This window comes from Nannobrachium achirus (assembly GCF_963921795.1).
Source record: "Nannobrachium achirus genome assembly, chromosome: 1".
NCBI lineage: Eukaryota > Metazoa > Chordata > Actinopteri > Myctophiformes > Myctophidae > Nannobrachium > Nannobrachium achirus.
Genome location: NC_137810.1, coordinates 81,942,718 through 81,967,731, shown reverse-complemented (window position 1 = coordinate 81,967,731; position 25,014 = coordinate 81,942,718). Strand labels below are relative to the sequence as shown.

Sequence of the window (25,014 nt, the reverse complement as noted above, 5' to 3'; positions counted from 1 at the left end):
ATGAGTAGCCTATGCTATGATTGTAGTCAGTGTTTAAACACACAATAGAAGATCATTGGGCTGACTGACGTGAGGACAGGGTTCACCCTGCATGAAAACAAGCTCAAATACAACGCCATGCATTTGTTGTCTTTTTACTGTAGGAACACTATAGCCCAGTGGTTCTCAACCTTTTCAGACCGCGACCCCCCAAATAATCATATTTTAACTGGGGACCCCCCCACCCTGAACCGTTACATTTTGTATAACACGGTTTGATTGGGACAACAGCAGATCTACATGCTCACAACGCCTCGCAACGAAACATTGTGAGCATGTAGATCTGCTATTTTCACAATTTCTGCCTTTAAAATTTGACAATTTGGCCAATGTTTAATTTGTCATTTTAGAAGCATTAAAAAGTCCTTAAATTGTCACTTTAGAAGTGTGCAGATACCCTCTCCTTATGTTGGTTTGTTTACTGTTGAGAGAGAAAACAATGTTTCACATTAAGTTAATCATCTGGGGACCCCCCTAAAATAATTTGGGCACCCACTGCACTAGCCTGTTCACACAATAGACAGACTGGCAGACAGACAGACAGACAGACAGACAGACAGGCATGTCAGACACACAGACAAGAGAGTCTTTTCACCGCAGTTTATGACTCATTTCGCCTACCCCCAATTCTGCTGTCAGACTGTCCATGTTTGCATATTATCTCTTTGTCATTTAAATATTATAGTGACTGTGACAGTGGTGTTACCTGGCTGTCAAACGGTGACCATTAGTCCTACACACGGCTATGCACTCCATAGTAACCACATCAATAGTTTTAGGCGAATCTGCCTGACACCAATAAAATAAACAGAAGCAGATTTACAGTGGAAAGGGGAGGTGAGGATGGGCTTAGATAGATGTCGTTCATATCCAGTCTATATTCTTAATCGTATTTACGGTGTTATAGCCATATTTTGAGCGGTGCCACCGTTTGCCACGTACGGTCTCCTCTCCTCAGCATGTTACTAGGACAACGACCGACGCCGTCTCGAGATAAACTGTTCTCGAGATAAACTATAACCGGCATGTATCTTTCTCACTGACTGCTACTACTGCTGCTGCTACTACTGCTGCTACTACTACTGCTGCTGCTGCTACTACTGCTGCTGCTGCTGCTGCTGTTGTTAATGTTATATTTCCGCCCCTGCCCAGGTTTTGAAGATGCATTCAAAACGGTCGTGAAGTTCTATTAACAACTCGGCCATAATTATGATTAGGCTAGATATCGTTCCTGGCCAAGGTTTAGCCTAAACGTCTATCTCTGACATTCTCTGTCGCTATACTCTCCCAAAACTATAACTGACATTCCAAAGTGCAATTCTCCTCCTCCAACAACATGGCTGTAGCCTACCAACTAAAACATAAAGTGAAGTGCAGTCAGTGATTACACTAAACTAAAACATAAATATAAAGTACAGTCAGTGATTACCCTAAACAGGTAGCAGTCCCTCCGTAACGTCGCGGGTGTTCCATAATATTCCATAGGCATGTAAAGATGAGTTGTTGGGTTATCCAGTCTGTGCGTGTTTCCTTTCTGCTCCGACTCTGCGACAAGCACTTTAAACACCTCCCTCTCTCTCTCTCTCTCTCTCTCTCTCTCTCTCTCTCTCTCTGTGTGTGTGTGTGTGTGTGTGTGTGTGTGTGTGTGTGTGTGTGTGTGTGTGTGTGTGTGTCTCCCCCCCTCTCTCTCTCTCATGGCCATTGGCCAACTGCTGCTGAAGACACGTGATTTACAGTAAAGTAGAGAGAGGGAGGGAGGCAGGGAGATTTGGCACATCAAAGCATTATGATTATGAATACCACAAAATAATAAACTAATGACAGAGTACAGCATCTTGCAATGGGCCTGGTGTACAAGATACACTACACCTCCAAGATACCCTTGTACCTGACAAACTACTTCTTAAAGGTCAAGGATGTTCACGATCACAACACCAGAGGCAGCTCCACTAATCATGATCAACCTAAATTTACCACTAAACAAGGCTCTAATTTGTTCTTCTGCTATACCACCAACATGTGGAACGCCCTACCGCAGGCCTTAAAGGAGAGCAAATCCCTAGCCTCCTTCAAATTGTTCTGAAAAGTCACCTTCAGGCCTGACTAAGCCCCCATCTGTTGTTTTTATTGCCCCGTTTGCCTTGGCATGACAGGGGTGAAAACAGACCCATCCCAAGGGAGGATAACACGGGAATCGGCTGTTTTTTTTTTTATTATTTTCTTTTCTGCTTTTGTAATTGATGTTATCCTAAGCAAAGTAGGCCTACTCTGTTCTATCCTTCTGTCTTTCAATGTTATATGAGATACATAAAGCGGTTCCTGTGGAAATAAGCCATAAAGCTTACTAGGATCTCCTTTTACGTAATTTACCTTGTACCAGTGATTTGTGCTGTCATGAAACTGTACTTTTTTCTATTGCAAACTGCTAATAAACCCTTCAATCAATCAATACCGTAGATAAAATAACACAGCATTTTTGTAGTGAAAGTCAACATTTTGGAATTGACATGACTTTGTGAATCCATTGTTAAAGGTTGTAGGTTGTCCCCTGACTGTTCAGATGCTGCTGATGTGCATGGCAGTAGTGGTCAAGGCGCGTACCACATACTAGGCTATGATGCCTGCTGGCGTCGTTGGTTCGATTCCCGATCCGGACGACCTTTGCCGCATGTCATTCCCTATCTCTCTCCCCATTTCCTGTCAGTCTACTGTCCTATCAAATAAAGCCCCCCCCCCCCCCCAAAAAAAAAAAAAAAAAGAAATACATGTGCAAAGAGTTGAGGAGGAGTGGCTTATTGTCTGAAACCCATTGCTCACGAGGGTGAGGAGTGGACATGTGTGTGTGTGTGTGTGTGTGTGTGTGTGTGTGTGTGTGTGTGTGTGTGTGTGTGTGTGTGTGATAGTTAAACAAAGTAAAGTTGATCAATCAGACAGACAATAATGAGTTGTCTCCTATACAGCATGTTGACTATAGAAGTTATTAGATATTAGTAGTAATTATAGGCTAAGTACGTACTTATACTTACTTTACTTATAAATTATTAAGTACTTATACTTACTTTACTTACTAGTAAGACACCTAAGTCTATATAACTTCTAGACTAAAAATGTCAGTGCAGTGTGGCTGGTTCTACAGACAGGGACCTCCATACATGGGCATAAAAGGCATTGTATGTAGCCGATGTGGCATCCATATATGGGTATGCCCATATCAAGTAGGGGAACCACACTAACATAATCCCTAGTATGCCCATATATGGAGATCCCTGTCTGTAGAACCAGCCACACTGGTTAGACTGACATGTATAGTCTATTAGGTTAGACTGACAAGTCTGACATGCATATTGGCATTCACAGAGTATCAATATTAAAAATGCTATATTTGATGTTGACTTGGATTGTCATTGTTGACTAAATCCATAAGGAAACGTTTTTATTTAACTAACAAGTGACTGTGGAACTGAATTATTACACAATATTAATTTCTGATCCAAACTCAAATAATTAGTAGTGAAAATAGCCGACCTACAAGCTCTGTCTGCTCCTTTACATTACAGACAGACAAATATTACATTACATTTTCACTGTTGTCATAATTATTACAGTTTCTTAAATGTTTCTTTCAAGAGAAGCTCATGGAGGGAACTTTAAGGAAGAGAGGAGAGCAGTCTTTTCCTGCCTCTCCTCTGTCTGCAGCTGAAACAACGGTGTCGGGTGTCACTAACATGTGAGGCACTGCAGAGCAAAACACAACGTATGGCATAACTTTCTTACTCTGTGTGCAGTTATTGTGCATGCCATGGCCACGCACTCAATTATTATTATATACAATTATTATATTGTTTTAACATTTTAACATTTTGACAGTTCTTACAACTATGCCTAAACCAAACCTTAAAGGAGTATTTCACCCCTAACATGACTTTTTTTTTTGTTTTTGGTTGTTGCACACACTTCTCACGTAAAATCTCAAAGCATCAACCTATAACATACAGATGTCAATTACACATCACCTTGTCAAAACACTACACAATGTTCAGTTGTTGCACACACTTCTCACGTAAAATCTCAAAGTATCAACACACAACACACAACTATTTAAAACTCTACACATTCAAGTCTGATGTCAATTACACAAGCACCTTGTTGTATAAACACTATTGCACAACTGAACATTGAGACAGGAACCAGAGACAGTGATGGGCACAAAATACAAAAATTATTTGAAATACAAAGATACTATCTTGGTGACACTATCCTGGTCAATATTAGACCAAGTACTGACCAAGTATTTAGATTTTTTTCAAAATACTTTTTTATATTTTTTGCCCATCTCTGACCGGAGGCATGATGCCTAAATCTACTGTAGGCTAAATCATGTACCCAAATAAAACTTTTTGGATGCATATTTGTGTGCTGTTTTATGTTTGACTATATAAAAAAAGTAGGCCAACACTGAGTAATTTTACAAAAGGAGAAGTAGCTCATTCTCCAGAGTCAATGTCATTCATATGGTGTGTTCCAATTCAATGGTGTGTTTTCAATTTTGCACTCCAGTGTGCTGTAAATGCTTGGTAGTGTGCAGCAAATGCTTAGTTGTGTGTACTGAATGAATGGTATGTGTCATTTGAAAATATGGCGTGTGTACCAAATGAAAACACAAGTCCATTTTGTGAACACAGTTACACTAAGACACCATGCTTGTCCTGTCCTCTCCTCTCCTCTCCTCTCCTCTCCTCTCCTCTCCTCTTCTCTGTGATATATTGGTAGAGAGCCCACCTGCAAAGCAGAAGTTTCAGGGTTCCATTCCAGGCCCTGCTACTGTGTCACCATGAACCTCCAACTGTGATAGAGGTCACATAGGAGGAGCTAAATGTTTCCCCAGGATCAACTATATCTAATCATAACCAGTAAGGCTCCCTAATCCACAAATAGGGCAAAAATGTGTTTTGCCAAAATCTTCCTGATCCATGTTGATGACATGAGTGTAGACATACTGTGTAGTGATTTTCGTGATTTTAGGGCGAAAATTGTAGGAGCAGTGTCCAAAAATGTGTTTTGCAAGAATCGGCCTCATGGTGGCGCTAGAAGAGGGCCATGTGAGAAATGAGGGGTGGGGTCTCCGCGCCGGCAAGGCGGACGAATAGGTACCGGCCCCGGCTGTCCCGGTCGCTCCTAGCCGGAGTTACGGCATTTTATGTGAGCTGCAGTGTAGGGGGTCCTCCACTGGGGGCGCCACCACTTTTGCATCCGTTCTGGAGCACCAGGAGTCGGTGGTCCCCGGGAATTCCCCGTGAGCAGCCCCGTTGGGGTGGTCATTTGGTCATGTTTGCGCATTTGGTCATTTTTTACATCTGGGGGTCCCCCAGGGACCTGGGGGTCCCTGGAGCTCCGGGGGTCCTTGGAGGTTGTAGTTTGGCAGCCAAGGAACGTGTGCAAAATTTGGCATGGATTGGGGCAACGGTTGCGGAGATATAAGCAGGGAAAAAGTGTGACGTGTGAGGTGTGACAGACAGACTGACGGACGGACTCACAGTTTGTGCAGGTTTTGATAGTAAATGCGACCTACGGTCGCAATTAATGGGTGGGGGTGTCTACAAAGTTTTAAAGACAAATTCTTATAAAGAATAATGGAGTGTTGGTCTGAATTAATCAGTGGTTCTCAACCAATCCACATAGGTAGAAGAATAAAAGTCTGCACACCGATTTATGCTCCCAATGATAAAAGTTTACTTGTGGTAACGTTTCGAGCCTAACGGCTCTTCATCAGACCTTCACAATAGCAGTGTAGACATGCATTTATCTAGTCAGTGTGTCATCCCACACCTGTGGGCCATAGACCAATCAGTCCCCAATCAGTGTCCCATGTTCAATGTCACCAATACATATTACATGTCTTGTATTTGTACCTCATACATCGTATACATTATATACATACATATACATAACCAATTCTGTTCCCAAGAATTACAAATATACAAATACAAAAGGACTCAGGCCCTTAGGCCATCATAATGCTACCTAAAAGAGGCGCCTCTTGTCTATTGTAGAGATTAGTAAACATGGGACAAAAACACCTTAACTCACTTAGCGCCGAGCGAGCCAGATTTCAATATGAATCTGCGCTTATAACGCCAGGAAATAGCTATATTGAATCCCCAAAATCACATTACATAAACAGGTACACGTGCCTGCGAATGCCACAAGATGACCACTAGAGTGAGCCATAGCTCATAGACTTTCCATGGTCCCATGTTAAGTCAGAATAAAAAACAAGGTTCATGACATAACAGGATGGTACAATGACATGCTCTCCATTGACATTCAATGGACAGGCCGCGGGCCGCCATTTGAGCTCAATACTGCTCAATTCGTGCTTGATCGTCTCAAACCACCATTGGTATGGGCATCGGAACGTATATAGATGCCACACAGAAAGTTTCCGAATCAAAATCCGACCTAGTGAAGCTACGTGAGGGTCGGATGGTTTGCATTGAGCCTAGCGGCTAACAGAGGCCTACGTAAACAGGAAGCTATGGCTTAAAGGTGACGTCATAATCGTATCCTTTTTTTTCACGGTTTTCATCTGTATGCTAGTCGAAGGTAAGCTAACCGTTCCGCTCCGTCTATCAACCCAAATTAAAAGCTTAAACAATGCTTTTATATAAAAGTCGCTCCGAGTCGCTCGGCACTAAACGCCATCATTAGTTAGTCGCCCCGAAAGTCGCTCGGCGCTAAGTGAGTTAATATACTAGTAAGACACCTCAGGGTGACATGCGACCTCGCCCTAAAGGGCGAGGTCGCGCCAATTCTTGACTATCTGGCCAACCACAGTGTTTCTCTGACGATTCTAGTTGTTATCATTCTGGGGGGAGTTTGTTCATGTTTTTGTGAGGGTATCAACCCTAGGAGACACGGGGAGAACATGCAAACTCCACACAGAAAGGCCCTATCGCCAACCCCACCGAGGGTGTGAGCGATGGGGCCTAAACATGGAAATGTGGAGAACACTATATATGGAGATAGTCCAGTCCATCATGTCATAATGGGACTACCGTCATAGACAGTAGCCATTGTTAGGCCGGAGTCAATGGCTGTGTCTATGACGGTAGTTCCATATGACATATTGGACTAGACTATCTCCATATATAGTGTTATCCACATCTCCATGTTAGGACTCATATATGGGCATAAAAAGTATGTCATGTGACATCACTTCCTGTACAGACAGTCAGCCATTGACTCCGGATTAACAATGGCTACTGTCTATGACGGTAGTCCCATATGACATATTGGACTAGACTATCTCCATATATAGTGTTATCCACATCTCCATGTTTAGACAGCCAATGACTCCGGCCTAACAATGGCTACTTTCTATGACGGTAGTCCCATATGACATGATGGACTGGACTATCTCCATATATAGTGTTATCCACATTTCGTGTAGCCGCCCTGTACAGGAAGTGATGTCACAACTCGCTGACATCACACTGACATCACAGAGGATACGGAAGGACGGTCACGAGGATACGGAAGGAAGGAAGGAAGGAAGGACACTCAAGCGACACGATTCTTCAGAGTATATGCGACCTTCGGTCGCAATTACAATATACACAGGAGAGACTGTTATACTCGAGGAAATAAACAAACAGGGCAGTACTTCAATTGAAAAAAGAAAACACCAGATGTATATGAACATCAGAAATAGACAACAAACACAAACACTGTGTCTGTCAGTACCCAGATCCATATAGGCCCAAATCCAGCAGAGACCCCCTATAGGAAGGGTCTAATATCGTAGTCCTCATTAAGGCCCCTAGGAGCTAGAGTCTGCAATGTGTGAATCCAAAAAAGTTCCCGTTTTAACAGCATGTTATTAATGTTTCCCCCTCTGCGTGGTAGTTGTATTGATTCGATACCTGTGTATCTAAGCATAGAGACAGTGTGTCCTGCTTTAGAGAAGTGTACAGCCACAGGGCTAGTGATAACATTGTTTCTAATTGTACTGCGATGTTCTGCAATGCGGGTTTTTCAATGGTTGTGAGGTTTTCCCAATATACGCCAGCCCACAAGGGCACTTCAACATATATATCACATTGGCTGTTGAGCATGAAATTATGCCTTTGATTTTGAATTTCTTCCCTGTATGGGGATGGTTAAACGAGTTAGATTTGCGTGTAAAGTTACACTGTTGACATCGGCCACAGGGGTAATTTCCAGCTGGGTTGTCACTAAGAAAGTGTGAGGGTGCTGGGGGGGGGGGGGGGGGGCAAATCAGCCCTCACCAGCATGTTACGCAGATTGGGGGCCCTCTTGTGTACCACCCGGGGGGGGGGGGTTGGGGTAAACATTTTTTTAGCACGGGATCTGTGTCGATAATACCAATGTTTCTTTATGGCCTTTTCTATATTGTTGGATACAGGTGAGTAGTCAAGAGCACAGAACACTCTGGGTTCGGTCTGCTTAGGCCGCTTACTGGTAAGGCACTCAGCCTGTGTAGTGCCAGAGAACCGTGATGCTGCATTCTTTATCCAGGCTTCTTTATAACCTCTCTTCCGGAAGCGTTCCTCCAAGTCCTTGGCCTGGGTATTGTAGTCTTCGTTGGCACTGCAGATCCGTCTGATGCGGTTGAACTGGGAGATGGGGAGATTCCTTTTTAGAGGGAGAGGATGATATGAGTCACCATGTAAAAGAGAGTTCCTGTCTGTGGGTTTTCTGTATAAATTCGTTTTCAGGCCATTGTTTTCCTTGATTATTAGAATGTCCAAAAAATTCATTTCCTTGACATTTTCGTCTATTTTGAGCGTTCATAAATTCACTCTGTTCACTCTGTTCCTGACCAGATAAGGAAAATATCATCCAGGTATCTCCTCCAATTGGAGATGTATCTTAAATATGGATTTACCTGGTGATTAAAGATGATGTCCTGCTCATAGAGTCCCACATATAGGGAGGCAAAGCTAGGGGACATCCTGGATCCCATGGCCACGCCTGACGTCTGTAAATAGAAGGAATCGCCAAATAAGAAATAGTTGGATATTAGGATATCTTTAATGAGACCCACTAAGCAGTCTGTGCTTAGGAGAGAAAGACAAACACAAGTGTGTGCTGTAACGTAACACCATCCCCACCCTGTGTGTGTGTGTGTGTGTGTGTGTGTGTGTGTGTGTGTGTGTGTGTGTGTGTGTGTGTGTGTGTGTGTGTGTGTGTGTGTGTGTGTGTGTGTGTGTGTATCCAAGGCGCTTTACAAAGATTGTGCATTACATTCACCCATTCACACACACACACACACACACACACACACACACACACACACACACACACACACACACACACACACACACACACACACGTCCTCAAGTGCTCTTGGCATGGTGCCAGACTGCACCCATCTCTCTCTGTGAGTCAAACCAGTCCAACAGCAACAGACCAGAGACAAACACACAGAAAGACAGGACCAAACACACAGAGACAAACACACAGAAAGACAGGACCAAACACACAGAGACAAACACACAGAAAGACAGGACCAAACACAACACAGCTTTTCCTCCTCTCTAAGGCCTCCCATACATGACATGGATTCTAGTATAAAAACATTTTACTGCAAAAGTGGTGAAATTGATATAAAGTTATAAGCTAACCCCAAACTAAAAATAAGCCTTGGAGGCTGATCACTGATCACCGGCACACTGGCAGAAGAGTGAGAAAATCCTAGTCCACTCACATCTACAGTTTATACAAATGACATCCTGTAAGATGAGGGATGTCCTTTAAGCCTTGGTTCTCTAACCTTTACATGCCAAGGACCCCTAAATGTATGTTTGGCCGAGGACCCCCATCTGAAAATGATTTTGAACAGGGACCCCCAGAAGAGAGCATTTGTGTTAAACAATTTTCACAATTATTCTAAATATTCTAAATATTTTCGATATTTTTTTCAAATATCTTCAAACACCTACAAGCTGTGGTGAGCTTGTAGATCTGCTATTTTTGGATAGCCAACATAACAATGGATAAAGTGGTTCAATTGATTGTGATGCTATGTTAACTACTTTTCCTGGGGACCCTCCCAAGGACCCCTGGGGGTCCCCAGACCTCACTTTGAGAACCAATGGCTTAGAACATTAGAGCCACAATAATTGTAACCTATTGTATAATTCACAAATAGTAGATGTACAAGCTCACAGCACATCACAAGCTTGTACATGTGCTATTTTTTAAGTAATTTCAAGAACAAAAAACATGCACAAACAGGCAAACTAAATATATATATATATATATATATATATATATATATATATATATATATATTTTTGCTACATGATGCTGCACTGAGATGCCACCCTGTGGTCACATTGGGTAACTACACTTCAGTGATAACAACAATAATCAGTCAATGATGAAAGTCATGCAAACACCAACACACTGACTGAACTGAGACGGTTGGTTCTGGAGAATGAATAAATGGAAACACATGGACCTGTAAGGGTCCATTTAGAACCCACTGGAACCCTGGGGGTCCCTGGACCCCAGTTTGAGAAACACCGTACTGAGCTCATTTCCTATGTTCCCCAGGTTCTATGTTCCCTATTTACCCCCGCCTACTGAATGAAAAATACACGTACCCCTGGGTACTTTGAAAACCACTGGCCTTGCGTATAGTTCATAGAGAAAAGAATGAAAACAAACGTGCCTCGATCTTGTAAGTTCAAGAGAATAATTTATTAGATCAAGGTTTGGGTCATGAGACCTTCCCCTTTCTTATGTTGTGTTAATAGGATATTATTGTGACCACTCTGAGTATAATAGTTGTTATGTTCCTGTGGTCTGGTAGGACACCTACAGGTTGACAAAGGTACTGCAGTAAAACAGGCTGATGTTAAATCAGAACATTGGAACATTAATCTTCTTTTACATGTTTGGACGATATACAGTATTATAATACAGTATGACGTTGTATGACATCATGTATTGATCATTGTGTTTATGGCAGAAGAATAGCACAGAGTTTCCTGATGACAGTACAATATAATATCTTAGTATTCTGTAATATTGCATACTTTTGAATGACAGTCTATTATGGCAAGATTAAAAAAGCTGGTAAGATGAGTCTGGTGTCTTATTGGCGCTCAAACTGTTTCATGTCAAGGACATTTTTAATATATTTACACTGGAACCATTTAATAAAATATTAATAGTATTGTTGATAGAGCATCAAATAATGTCCTATTATTAACATCATAATGCATTTATTAATCACAGACTGAGCTAAAGATTTAATTAAAGTTTACATCTATTAAGACAGAGTACGATTAGGATGTTGACAAAGCATTTTATTTTATGAAAATAGAAAAAGTTCATATCAATCAGGCACAGTCAGATACAAAAAGCCATAAGTGTTTAAAATAGTTTGTTCTTACATAAATAATTAGTTCTTGGTCTTCAGCAGCCAAGAACTCTTTGGTCCAAACGAGAAACATCCACAACTACTGAACACTTCTAGGAGTGACTCCATCATTACATTTTAGTTGCTGATTCATTATCATACAAACAATGATATTGTTTAGTATTTGGCTTTGAACGTTGGAACAATAGAATAGAAATTACATTTCTGTCGTTGACCTTTTAGACTTTGTTACCAAACATTGCACTAGAAGAAAGATTATGATGACTTAAATACACAAATTAATGACAATGACAATGTCCGTTAACAATAATCTTAATACATCATTTGTAGGGCAATATTACGTTTTTAATACTTTAAATATGCCTTTATAGTGCAAATAGTTTATAGTGCAAGTGAGCTTGTGACCTTGTGGACTTTTAGAAACCAATTTTGACCAAAACCAATTTTAAACAAAACCAATGTTGTTTTTCAACAGATTAATTCCTACAGATGAAGGGAAAGGATTCTGAGGAATATGTAAAATAATTGTGATTATCTTATAGTGATCAGTGTCTTTAAGAGATAACCTCGCGTCACCTGGCTTTCTGGGGAAAGCCTGGTATTCGTTTACTAAAAAGGTCGGTTGATCCGGTCTAGACCGGATGATATCCTATGTTATTTTGTAGTAAAAACGGACTACATTTTGGCCGGAACTACCAAACCGGAATCAGTCTTAACCCAAAACTAAATTACTTGTGCATGCGCTAACTACTTGCGCTTGCGATGACAGGGTTAAAACTGATTCCAGTAGGCAGGCTTTGTAATACATTAATCTCAATTAATCACATTTTAATCACACAATGATATTTGACATACCTGGAAACAGTGCGATTTTTTTTATATATAACGATATATACCTTCGACTTTCGACTTTCTCTGGTGGGAGTTGACTTGTGTAATGAAGTCGACTTGTCGACTTTTTCGTTATGCCCTAGTGTGGACAAGACAAATCTGGGCTCTGAGAGGCTAAATCTCATAATGGTGGTCCGTGGCTCAAATGCAGAACAATGAATGGACCTTGTGTGAGGGGGAGATAGCGATGCCTTGCCTGATGTGATGTGTGTGCGGGGGGTGTTTAATAAAACGTGAGAATGACACAACTGTCCTTTTTTATGATCCCATTCATTTTATTACAGTTTTTAGAGGTGTTTCTGCAGGCTTTGTATAACATAGTTGCTCAACGTATGTACATCAGTACAGGTGGCTTAAAATTCTCTGAAACAAGAGTTTCAAGGTAGTAGTCGGGGACCCACATGGCCAAAAGCTCAAAGAAAAGAAGGGGTACCTGTGATTTTCTGCCGTACTTTTTATTTCTGTTGTATCTATTAGTTTGTTCATTAAGGTCCACAGAATGAGAGGCCTGCTCTGCCGGAAAGTTCGCGAAAAAAAGTTAGAGGCATTTTTGTGTAACAAACAAAGCCTTCATTTTTTGACCCTGTGATATGAACTAGGTTTCCTTTCTTAAAGTGCTCATTAAGTTGTGTAAAATGTCAATAAATCATTCCCAGATACACAGAACACATGTGTGAACAACACCAAGTCAAGAAATAATCTCCCAAAGCCTTTCCAAATGATTTATAGCCATTTTATGTACAAAAATGTACCCGTTTCTTGCATTTTTCCCAATAATTTTATCTTTACTTCAATTGTAATCAACTTTGCCATGGCTTATGACATCAGGCAATGTTTCATCCTTTTCAGCAATCTTTATAGTTATTCCACACAAAATATTATTAAAATCAACCCTAAATTAAAGGAACTGTGGTGATTTTATAACCCTTATGCTCCAAATTCATATAGCCTTTTTCTGGCAGAAAACAAAACCTTTACCCCCTCAAAAAACAAAACAAACATGTAACACAACAAATTCAAGTATTGTTTTATCATAAACAGCTGTTATCTTATACAGTATATGAATTGAAAAAACAGGAAATTAAACATTTAGCTGAATAAAATCTAATATCACGAAAATGAAAATAACTAACGATTAACTCATTCACTGTCACTGTCCTCAAGTATGAGTTCAACTTGTGAACATTTGTTGTATGAGTTCAACTCGTGAACATTTGTTGGGGTCCCCAGTGCAGAGACATGCAATTACACACTTGGCCCCGGCTCTTGCACATGAGCATCCTCTGGTACACTTGCTCTTCTTATTTGGTGCGTTTATATTCTGCAGGTTTGGCATCCTTCAGCATCATGGTTGCCACTAGCTTACCACTGACAAGCTCTCTCCCAAAGTTGGTTGAGACGTGTGCTCGTTTACATACAGCCAACTGATGCAGGGCTCTGTAAAGGTGTAATTGGAAGGCATCTTCAGTAGGTGGAAGACAACGCATGTCTCCTTTGATGTTGCCAAAAAGATGAGCTTGCAGTGCATCCAGATTACCACTGAAATCACTCCTCTCATACAGTGAAACCATGTATCGTCTAGCCACCGTCACAACATCTTCTGTAACTTCCAGACTTTCCCCAGAGTGTCCATATCGGCACAGAGGCAGAAGGACTTTTGGGTGCTCAACAGCAGTTTTGTAGGCACGCCTTTTTCCTCTTCTGTAAAGATAGCTCACTGTGTCACATCCAGTCAGTATGTAGCCGCTGAGGAGTATGCATGAAAGATCTAAAGCTTCAACATCATACTTCACTGCCAGGGCATCCACAATTGCATGAGCAGGTAGGTAAGTGTCCATCTTCTTTACCCATAACTCATGTAGGCCATCCATGTGTGTGATGTAGTATATGCACATCATGATCACATCTGTGTCAGTAGCCACAACAACTACAGCCTGTTCGTGGTGCAGAGGTTGTACTGCGAGCACTGCGAGCTCATCTTTTTGGCAACATCAAAGGAGACATACGTTGTCTTCCACCTACTGAAGATGCCTTCCAATTACACCTTTACAGAGCCCTGCATCAGTTGGCTGTATGTAAACGAGCACACGTCTCAGCCAACTTACCCTGTTGCAACCAACTTTGGGAGAGAGCTTGTCAGTGTGGCAACCATGATGCTGAAGGATGCCAAACCTGCAGAATATAAACGCACCAAATACTGCCACTGCAAGAAGAGCAAGTGTACCAGAGGATGCTCATGTGCAAGAGCCGGGGTCAAGTGTGTAATTGCATGTCTCTGCACTGGGGACCCAAACAAATGTTCACGAGTTGAACTCGTGAACTCGATATCATAATCTTGATTTTATTCAGCTAAATGTTTAATTTCCTGTTTTATCAATTCATATACTGTATAAGATAACAGCTGTTTATGATTAAAAAAAAATACTTGAATTTGTTGTGTTACATTTTACGTTTTTTGAGGGGGTACAGGTTTTTTTCTGCCAAAAAAAAGGCTAAATGAATTCGGAGCATAAGGGTAATAAAATCACCACAGTTCCTTTAATTTAGGGTTGATTTTAACAATATTTTGTGTGGAATAACTATAAAGATTGCTGAAAAGGATGAAACATTGCCTGATGTCATAAGCCATGGCAAAGTTGATTACAATTGAAGTAAAGATAGAATTATTGGGAAAAATGCAAGAAACGGGTACATTTTTGTACATAAAATGGCTATAAATCATTTGGAAAGGCTTTGGGAGATTATTTCTTGACTTGGTGTTGTTCACACATGTGTTCTGTGTATCTGGGAATGATTTATTGACATTCTACACAACTTAAAGAGCACTTTAAGAAAGGAAACCTAGTTCATATCACAGGGTCAAAAAATGAAGGCTTTATTACACAAAAATGCCTCTAACTTTTTTTCGCGAACTTTCCGGCAGAGCAGGCCTCTCATTCTGTGGACCTTAATTGCCAAACTAATAGTTAAAACAGAAATAAAAAGTACGGCAGAACATCACAGGTCCTCTCCATTTTTGGGGACTGGGTCCCCGACTAGTAGGGCATTAACGAAAAAGTCGACAAGTCGACTCAGTCAACTTCATTACACAAGTCCACTCCCACCAGAGAAAGTCGAAGTTGCCAAAAAAAAAAAAAAAAAATAGCAGATCTACATGCATGTAGATCTGCTATTTTCACAATTTCTGGCTCTATATATTTGACAATTTTGACAATGTTTAATCTGTCATTTTAGAGGTATTAAAAAGTCCTTAAATTGTCACTTTAGAAATGTGAAGATACCCTCTACACTTAAACTTTATGTTGGTTTGTTTACAGCTGAGTGAGAAAACAATGTTTCACATTAAGTTAATCATCTGGGGACCCCCCCAAAATAATTGGGGGGTCCTGTGTGATGTGATGTCGTCAGACTTCAACTCAACTTTTTACTGAGTCGAGTCGACTTGCAAAAATCACAGTTCATTAATGCCCTAGTTCAAGGTCCATAAATTAATTGTGAAAAAAATACAATAATTCATCCATTAATACATGTGCTCTTACTCTTAGGCCTGAATGGGTTAAAAACATGAACTCTTGAATACTTACATTTAAAATCAATTTTACTCTTACTCAAGTAACATTTGACTGAGCTACTTTTACTTGTTGTGTAGAGTGTCTGTACTCTTACTCCTTATTCCTATCCACCTCTTTCTGCAGGAATTTACTGGAGAATGTTTTGCACCACACTGCACCACACTTTAACAGCAGACATACAAGCTCACGTCGCGTCGCAGATGCAGCCGTTGTGAGCTTGTAGATCACACTCGGCTGCGGTGCAGCAAGCTCCATCCAATAGAGGGTATGCATGTCCACTGGGACCCGCCCCCCTAATCTAGACTGAGTGGCAAAACATTGAGCAGCCTGGAGCATTGGAGTTTTTGAAGTGCTAGTTGCATGTAACCCGGTGGATATTTAATGGGTAAAATAATAATATGGTGGACCTGTATTTTATTCAGTCTCAGGGACTGGTGCTTTTATTTTGAAAGGTGACTTATTTTTGGGTAAAGTAAAAAGCCTACAGTAAGTTAGGATGATGTCATTATTGGTTTCAATTATTGGTTACCTTGTGTGATTGGTGAATGTGGTGATGGGTGGTTTAGAGCCAGGAGTGAGTGAGTGAGTGAACAGGTGCGGGTGGGTCCAATCAAGGAGAGAGAGAGAAGAATGGAGGAGCACAGAGGCTGCGTCAGTTTGCTCTGTGACTAAACGTTTTATAACTTTATATTTAACAAAGTATTGGTCTGTAGTTTTGTTAGTGTGTCTGCACGACAGCTAAGATAAATTACAGTATTCACGTGTGGAAGTGGACTGAACGTCAGAAAGACGTTTACACCGTGATATTCTACATGTGAGGTGATTAACAGTGTTTGCTAAACCAGCGAGGGCTAGTGACTTTTTAGCGTCAAGTCTTTCTAGTGCAGAGGGACAGTGTGGAGCTAAAAAGATTTAAGAAGTCTCTACTAAACGTCGGGATCAGAGAGGAGAGTCGTTTGAGCAGTGAACTGGCATGTTCAGGTGCTTTGGACATTCTGCCCCTGCTGTTTCTCCCTGTTTGGACGTCGGGACGGAGGTGCGCTGCTGAGGGCTGTTAACCGTTTCATCATCATCATCCACAAACACTAGTCATATCAAGGTACCTTGTTTTATGTTTCCCTGCTCTGGAGAGTGAAGGGGCCATCCTGGCCACAACGTACCCGAGCATCGTAACAGGCCTGCAACGAGGGGTTGGGTTAAATTCTGAACTGCAGTTCATTAGGGTGTGAGGTGTGAATGTGTGTGGGCCCACATTAAGTGTGATTTCATTTTGAGGTTTATTGTTCTTTGAACAAGTATTTTTGGTTTGAATTAAAAGGTAATCCACCGGGTTCTATATTCTAAAGGGGTTTAGATATTTAGGATTAATTAGGGTTAATTTAGGATCTAAATAGGCTTAATTTAGGATCAAAAGGTGTTAACTGAGCATTCCTATAAAGGTTAATTTAGAATAGGCCTGATTTAAAAAGGTACTTTTTGGTTAAAGCCAATTGAAATAATACTTTGTGGTATTTGTCTGGTTGATTTATTGGTGAACAACTAGGGCTGTCAATATTTCTTTGGTTTTCTATTTTGAAATAATACTTGAAGGTATTTTTCTGGTTGAAGTGTTGGTTTGTCAACTAGGGCTGTCAACACCTATTTTTATTTTATTTGTTGCTAATTTCTAAAACGCCAATTCATGTTGTTGTCTGTTTTATGTGTTGCCTAAGTAAAGAATATTATTTTTTATATACTTGCCTGAGTGGACATTGAGTTCTGGGTATTTACAGAAGTATTCACTTATTTTATATTTACCTGGTACTTGGTGTTTGAAGTATACTTACCTAACCTGCTAAGCTAAATAATTCATACTCACCTGTTTAACTGGGGAATTAAGATACTTACGTTCTGGTTACCTGGAAAAGAAGGAAGAGTGATTATTTACAGTATTAAAGGGGCTGAGCATATATTTTGAAATACTTACCGTTGAACCTGAAACACAAGAATTACTTTAATCTAAACTTAATTGGATTATAAAATAACTAAAAGAACTTATGGTCCTGCCTTTTCCCACCAGTAGGGGCAGGAGCGCTACATAAAATGGAGGCACTGCTGAGATAGTGTTCTTGTGTTTTCAGCTAAATAAAGAGAAACAAAAACAGACGTTTAGATAACACACCTCTGTGTACAGCTCTAAATTTAAAGTTTTTGATTGAAAATCCCAAATTCAAACAAGATGGCCACGTCTGCTACACTAGCCGGTGAGCTGAAGAGTTGGTGCCAAACTGAACTCGTGGATATTGACTACGCACTGATGGTCATAATCCCAACAAAAGAAGATATTGAACTTTCTGATCTTGAAGAAACTCTTGACAAAATACTGGGAAAAGTGAAAGTAAGACGCAGGATGTTCAGTGACGAGAAAGGTGTATTAAAGGTGTTGTGTGAAACCAGAGTGATGGTAGATGCTGACAAAGTCCCTTCTGAAGTGTCACCTGGCAAAGGACTGGAGTCGTGGACTGTAGTCGCTTGGAGGGACACCACTGCTGCAGCTGAAGATTTCAATAGTAAATTGACTGCCTTGCTGCAGGCAGAGGGCAAGACACAGGAGGATGTACAGGCATTACTGACTGGCAAAGCCACACCACAGTCACCCACTGAAGCCATCCTACGTGCTGTTGGAGATCTGCTTGACAAGACAGCCAAACCCCAATCTGAGAGTGGTGGCTATCGTCGTCTGCGTATCTTTTCAGGCATAATACCAACTCCAGCCACTGAAGAGCCCTTTGATCATTGGGTAGAACAAGCAAACTTGATGGTAGAAGAGAGCGACTGCCATGCAAAAGAGAAAAGGAGAAGGATTGTGGAAAGCCTAAAAGGACCCGCTTTGGAGATTGTCAAAGCTGTGCGGTTGTCTGACCCCGATGTCAGCCCAGAGAGTTGCATAGAAGCTCTTGAAAGTGCATTCGGGACAGCCGAATCAGGAGAGGACCTGTATTTCTCCTTTCGCTTGATGCAGCAGCAACAAGGAGAAAAGTTGTCCGAGTTCCTGAGGAGACTAGAGCGGTCGTTGACTAAAGTGGTCCAGAGAGCTGGCTTGCCAGGCAAAAGCATGGATCGAGCACGAGTAGAGCAGCTACTGCGTGGCGCTGTTAAAGCTGATCTGATGTTAATCCAGCTCAGACTAAGAGACAGAAAGGAGAAACCCCCTACCTTCCTAGAACTACTCAGTGAGATTCGCATGGAGGAAGAGTACGAAGCCTCCAGAAACAGATTGAACCCATCTGTGCATGCAGTCCACGCTAAGCAAGGTGGAGAAAACAAACAGACTGAGATTCAAAGTTTACGAGCTGAAATCAAGGAGCTCAAGTCAATGTTTGCCACAATGACAACTAAGACCCCTCCAAAAGTTGAAGTGAGGGAAGAGAAAATGCCTGTCAACTGTTCAGAGCCAACGCAAGAGAGCTGTACTGACCCTGACGTGGCAGCCCTGAGGAAACAAGTGAGAAGGTTGGAGCGAAAACTTAACTCCAAGAAGGTGAACCAGAATGAGACTCCACCTGCTGCTGCTGCTATGGCAGTGGAGACTTCAAATCCTGTCTCTGGCACTCCAAGGAGGCCTCGCAATGATTCAGATGAGAACTTCTGTTACCGTTGTGGAGAAAACGGGCACTTCGCTAACAAATGCACAAACCCTGAAAATCCAAGCAAGGTGATTCAGAGGTTAATTAAGTCACGAACGAAGGCAAAAGACAACCAGAAACCTCCCGTTGATGTGACTAGTAATAATGTTGTCTGTACAAGCGAGAAAAGTGCTGTAGACTTGCACAGAGAAAGAGGCATCCCTGAAGGCCTAATCGGCCCGCCATCCATTGAGCCAGTGAAGGTGAACGGACACCTGTGCAATGCTCTGTTAGACAGTGGTTCTCAGGTAACCATAATCTTCGAGAGATGGTACAAGGAACATATGTCAGATGTCCCTATCTATCCAGTAGGAGGCCTGGACATATGGGGCCTAGGAGACTCAAGTTACCCCTATAGGGGCTATGTTGTGGTTGACATGGAATTCCCACAGAAGGTGACCGGCACGCCAGAAACCATTTCTGTCCTGGCACTGATCTGCCCCACACCAAGAGGCCCCGATCAAACCCCTATAATTGTTGGGACGAATGCCAAGGCAAGTCTGCCCAAGCGTTTAGCCAGGCTGTGCTCAGTAACCGCTGGAGTGCACAGTGCTCAAACACTGACTGCTGAGGAGCACGAGACAAGCACCAGTGAACTACCTGATGAAGATGAAGTTGGGTGTGTCAAGTGGCTTGGTCCCGGCTCGCTCACTATGTCCCCTGGAGTAAGCTGTAATGTCAGTTGCTGCGTGGAGTTCAATAAGCCAGTGGATAAAGAAATCCTGATGCTGGATGTATCACCCACTAACCCACTCCCCGCAGGTGTGCTACTAGATCCCATGGTAATACCCTGTTATGCAATTGACACCAGTCCACTCGCAGTCAGGCTGCAGAACGAGTCACTGAGAGAAGCTGTGATACCAGTTGGAACCATCCTGGGTTACTTGTACACTACCGATGTAGTCACATCCGTGTCTAAAACCGCACTAACCTCAGAGGGGTTTGATGTAAGCAAAATCGACTTCGGTGACTCACCCATATCAGAGAAGTGGAAGGAGAGGCTCTGCGAGAAGCTGCTGCAACGAGCTGATGCTTTCTCCCTGCACGAATGGGACGTGGGTCTAGCCAAAGGCGTGGAGCATAGCATCAGGCTTTTTGATGAACGACCTTTCAGAGAACGGTCTCGACGCCTTGCTCCAGCTGACATTGATGATGTAAGGAGACACCTCCAGGAGCTGGTAGCTACTGGCATTATCCAGGAGTCTAGGAGCCCCTACGCGTCACCCATAGTGATCGCTAGGAAGAAAAATGGAAAGGTTCGAATGTGTATCGACTACCGTACTCTGAACAGTAGGACCATTCCCGATCAATACACAACCCCGCGCATTGACGATGCTTTGGATTGCCTGTCAGGAAGCCAGTGGTTCAGTGTGCTGGATTTGAGGAGTGGCTACTATCAAATCGCAATGAAAGAAGCAGATAAAGAGAAGACCGCTTTCATCTGTCCGCTGGGGTTTTACGAGTTTGACAGGATGCCCCAGGGCATAACGGGAGCCCCAGCGACTTTCCAGCGTTTGATGGAGAAAGCAGTCGGTGACATGAACCTCCTTCAAGTGCTGGTCTACTTAGATGATTTGATTATCTTTGGAAGAACCTTGGAGGAACATGAAGAACGACTCCTGAAGGTGTTGGACCGACTCCGAGAGGTTGGCCTAAAAATCTCCATTGACAAGTGTCAATTCTGCCAGACAGAGGTCAAATATGTGGGACACATAGTATCTGCAAACGGCATAGCAACCGATCCAGCTAAGATCGAGGCTGTCACCACTTGGCCCCAGCCCACAGACCTGAAGACTTTAAGAAGTTTCTTAGGCTTCTGTGGTTATTACCGCAGGTTTATAGCTAACTACTCGTCGATTGTCAGACCACTGACAGAGCTGACCAAAGGCTACGCTCCTGCACAACATGGCAAGAAATGGGAGAAAGACCCGAATAAAACTTACCTGAAAGAGTCCGAACCATTTGGTGAGAGATGGGACCAAAAGTGTACGGTGGCCTTCCATCAGATCATCCAGTGCCTTACCCATGCTCCAGTATTGGCGTTTGCTGACCCCAACAAGCCATATGTACTACATGTCGACGCCAGTCTAACTGGGTTAGGTGCCGTCCTTTATCAGGAGTACCCTGAAGGGTTGAGGCCTGTGGCGTTCGCAAGCCGGAAGCTGAGTTCGTCAGAGAAGAACTATCCCATTCACCAACTGGAGTTCCTGGCACTCAAGTGGGCGGTCGTGGACAAATTCCACGATTACCTGTATGGGGCAAGATTTACAGTACGCACTGACAATAACCCCCTCACTTACGTCCTGACGACAGCCAAGCTCAACGCTCATGGGCATCGCTGGCTAGCTGCCCTTTCAGCCTATGAGTTCGATATCCTGTACAGACCCGGCAGGAACAATATCGACGCAGACCTGCTGTCAAGACAGATTCCTGGGGACGAGAACGTACAAGAATGGGAGAACATATCTCAAACAGGAGTTCAGTCCATCTGTAAGCGAGTAAAGACCCAGAAGTGTCCAGTTGTGGAACAACTAGGAGCGCCTCCTGAATGTGTTCCAGACATTTATGCCTTTCCCACTCGCTTGGATGTCAGCGCTTTAGGCCAAATGTCCCGGCCAGAGTTGATAGCTGCCCAGAACAATGACGCAGTCATTGGGCCAACCATAAAGGCTGTGAAGCATGGAAGATGGCCTGAAGGAGCTGAATCAAATCCAGAGGTTGGTTTGATAAAACACCAGATTGGAAAGCTGGCGATGAAGGACGGTCTACTCCATCGTCTAAGTAAACGACCATCAGGAGAAGAGGTCTCTCAACTTGTACTGCCAGTCGAATTCAGAGAAACAGTACTCAAATCCCTGCATGATGATCTTGGTCATCTGGGCATCGAGAGAACCATTGATCTTCTGAGGACCAGGTTTTACTGGCCGAAGATGGCCTTAGACACAGAGCAGTATGTCAAGAACTGTGGCTACTGCGTCACTCGCAAAAGTCCTTGTCAGAGAGCTGCTGAGCTGCACCAGATCAAGAGCCATGGGCCAATGGACTTGGTCTGCATTGATTTTCTCAGCATGGAGCCAGACTCCAAGGGAATAAGCAATGTGTTAGTGGTTACAGACCATTTTACACGATATGCCCAGGCATTTCCAGCCCGAAATCAGAAGGCACTCACCGTTGCCAAGATACTGGTAGAGAAGTACTTCGTCCATTATGGTCTTCCGTCCAGGATCCACTCAGACCAGGGGCGGGACTTTGAAAGTCAGCTGATACGAGAGATGCTGAAGATGATGGGAATTCGTAAGTCTCGAACGACCCCATACCATCCTCAGGGAGACCCTCAGCCTGAGAGGTTTAACAGAACCCTACTGTCGATGTTAGGCACTCTGAGTCAAGAGAAGAGACGGCAATGGAGCCAACATGTTCCGTATTTGGTACATGCCTACAACAGCACCAAATGTGACGCAACGGGATACTCGCCATACTTTCTGATGTTTGGCAGAGAAGCTAGACTCCCTGTAGATGTATGTTTTGGGACGTCTCCAGACGGAACCAATGGTGGTCATCACTCGAAGTATGTGTCAAAGCTGAAAGAAGACCTGCAAAGAGCTTTCAAGTTAGCTTCTGCTACAGCAGATCAGACCCACCAGCGAAATAAAAAGGCCTATGACAAAAGAGTCATCTTCCAGACTTTGGAACCAGGTGACAGAGTGTTACTGAAGAACCTGGGACTAAGAGGGAAGCACAAACTTCAGAGCCGTTGGAGTCCAGTTCCTTATGTGGTGATGGGAAAGATGCCTAACTTACCTGTATACCGGCTGAAACCTGAGGAGGGAAACGGAGGCATAAAGACACTGCATAGAGACCATCTCTTACCCATTGGTCAACTCGTGAGGATGCCAAGGGCGGAGAGTGAACCCAACTTACCTGTGAGACCTAGAACTAGAGCAGAAACCAGGAAGAACCTGCATACTGTATCACCTCACCATGCCTGTGAACAGGAAGACGACCAAGTGTCGACAGACTCAGAGTTCGAGATTGAGAGGCCACATAGACCTTACAGAACCTACTTGGAGGGGCTCCTGCAAAAGAGGTCGTCTGTGAATGGGCCGGCTGTCGTCTCTGAAGAGGAACCTCAAGCTGTAATGGAGGATGCAGCAGAGGAGGACCACAGTGCAGAAGAGGATGACCACAGTGCAGAAGAGGACGAGAACCTTGGCGAAGAGGAGGGCCAGGACACAGCTCCTGATGATTCTGAAGCAGAGTCTGAAGAGGAAAAGGATTCTGTCAGCAGTGCTGAGGAGAGCGACATTCCTGAACCCCCGCCTGTGACTAAGAGAAGAGTGAAGCCAATCGTAAGACTGACCTACGATGAACCCGGCAAGTCCAAAGACCAACCTATTACCATAGTACACAGAGGTGTCACTATTAAAATAGGCAAAAGTAAATAATGCTGAAGTAGTTTACTCCCATTAGGGGTTATGCTACTCAAAACCTTTTAAGTTGAATGAGGGCATTCAGACATTTAGAAGGGGGAGGGTGTAACCCGGTGGATATTTAATGGGTAAAATAATAATATGGTGGACCTGTATTTTATTCAGTCTCAGGGACTGGTGCTTTTATTTTGAAAGGTGACTTATTTTTGGGTAAAGTAAAAAGCCTACAGTAAGTTAGGATGATGTCATTATTGGTTTCAATTATTGGTTACCTTGTGTGATTGGTGAATGTGGTGATGGGTGGTTTAGAGCCAGGAGTGAGTGAGTGAGTGAACAGGTGCGGGTGGGTCCAATCAAGGAGAGAGAGAGAAGAATGGAGGAGCACAGAGGCTGCGTCAGTTTGCTCTGTGACTAAACGTTTTATAACTTTATATTTAACAAAGTATTGGTCTGTAGTTTTGTTAGTGTGTCTGCACGACAGCTAAGATAAATTACAGTATTCACGTGTGGAAGTGGACTGAACGTCAGAAAGACGTTTACACCGTGATATTCTACATGTGAGGTGATTAACAGTGTTTGCTAAACCAGCGAGGGCTAGTGACTTTTTAGCGTCAAGTCTTTCTAGTGCAGAGGGACAGTGTGGAGCTAAAAAGATTTAAGAAGTCTCTACTAAACGTCGGGATCAGAGAGGAGAGTCGTTTGAGCAGTGAACTGGCATGTTCAGGTGCTTTGGACATTCTGCCCCTGCTGTTTCTCCCTGTTTGGACGTCGGGACGGAGGTGCGCTGCTGAGGGCTGTTAACCGTTTCATCATCATCATCCACAAACACTAGTCATATCAAGGTACCTTGTTTTATGTTTCCCTGCTCTGGAGAGTGAAGGGGCCATCCTGGCCACAACGTACCCGAGCATCGTAACAGGCCTGCAACGAGGGGTTGGGTTAAATTCTGAACTGCAGTTCATTAGGGTGTGAGGTGTGAATGTGTGTGGGCCCACATTAAGTGT

At 42.9% G+C, this 25,014-nt stretch overlaps 1 protein-coding gene across 1 annotated transcript in view; it reads right to left on the bottom strand.

Moving 5' to 3' along the window:
• The window catches only part of LOC308290186 (protein NLRC3-like), a gene marked incomplete at both ends in the record, with an annotated part of 31,873 nt that extends 22,848 nt beyond the window's left edge, over positions 1–9,025 (bottom strand). Inside the window, 2 exons of the mRNA XM_080731961.1 lie at positions 8,425–8,675; positions 8,948–9,025. Of these exons, the coding sequence (XP_080588087.1) occupies positions 8,425–8,675; positions 8,948–9,025 (329 nt within the window). The remainder of the gene's footprint in view (positions 1–8,424; positions 8,676–8,947) is intronic.
• Positions 9,026–25,014: the final 15,989 nt, after the last annotated feature.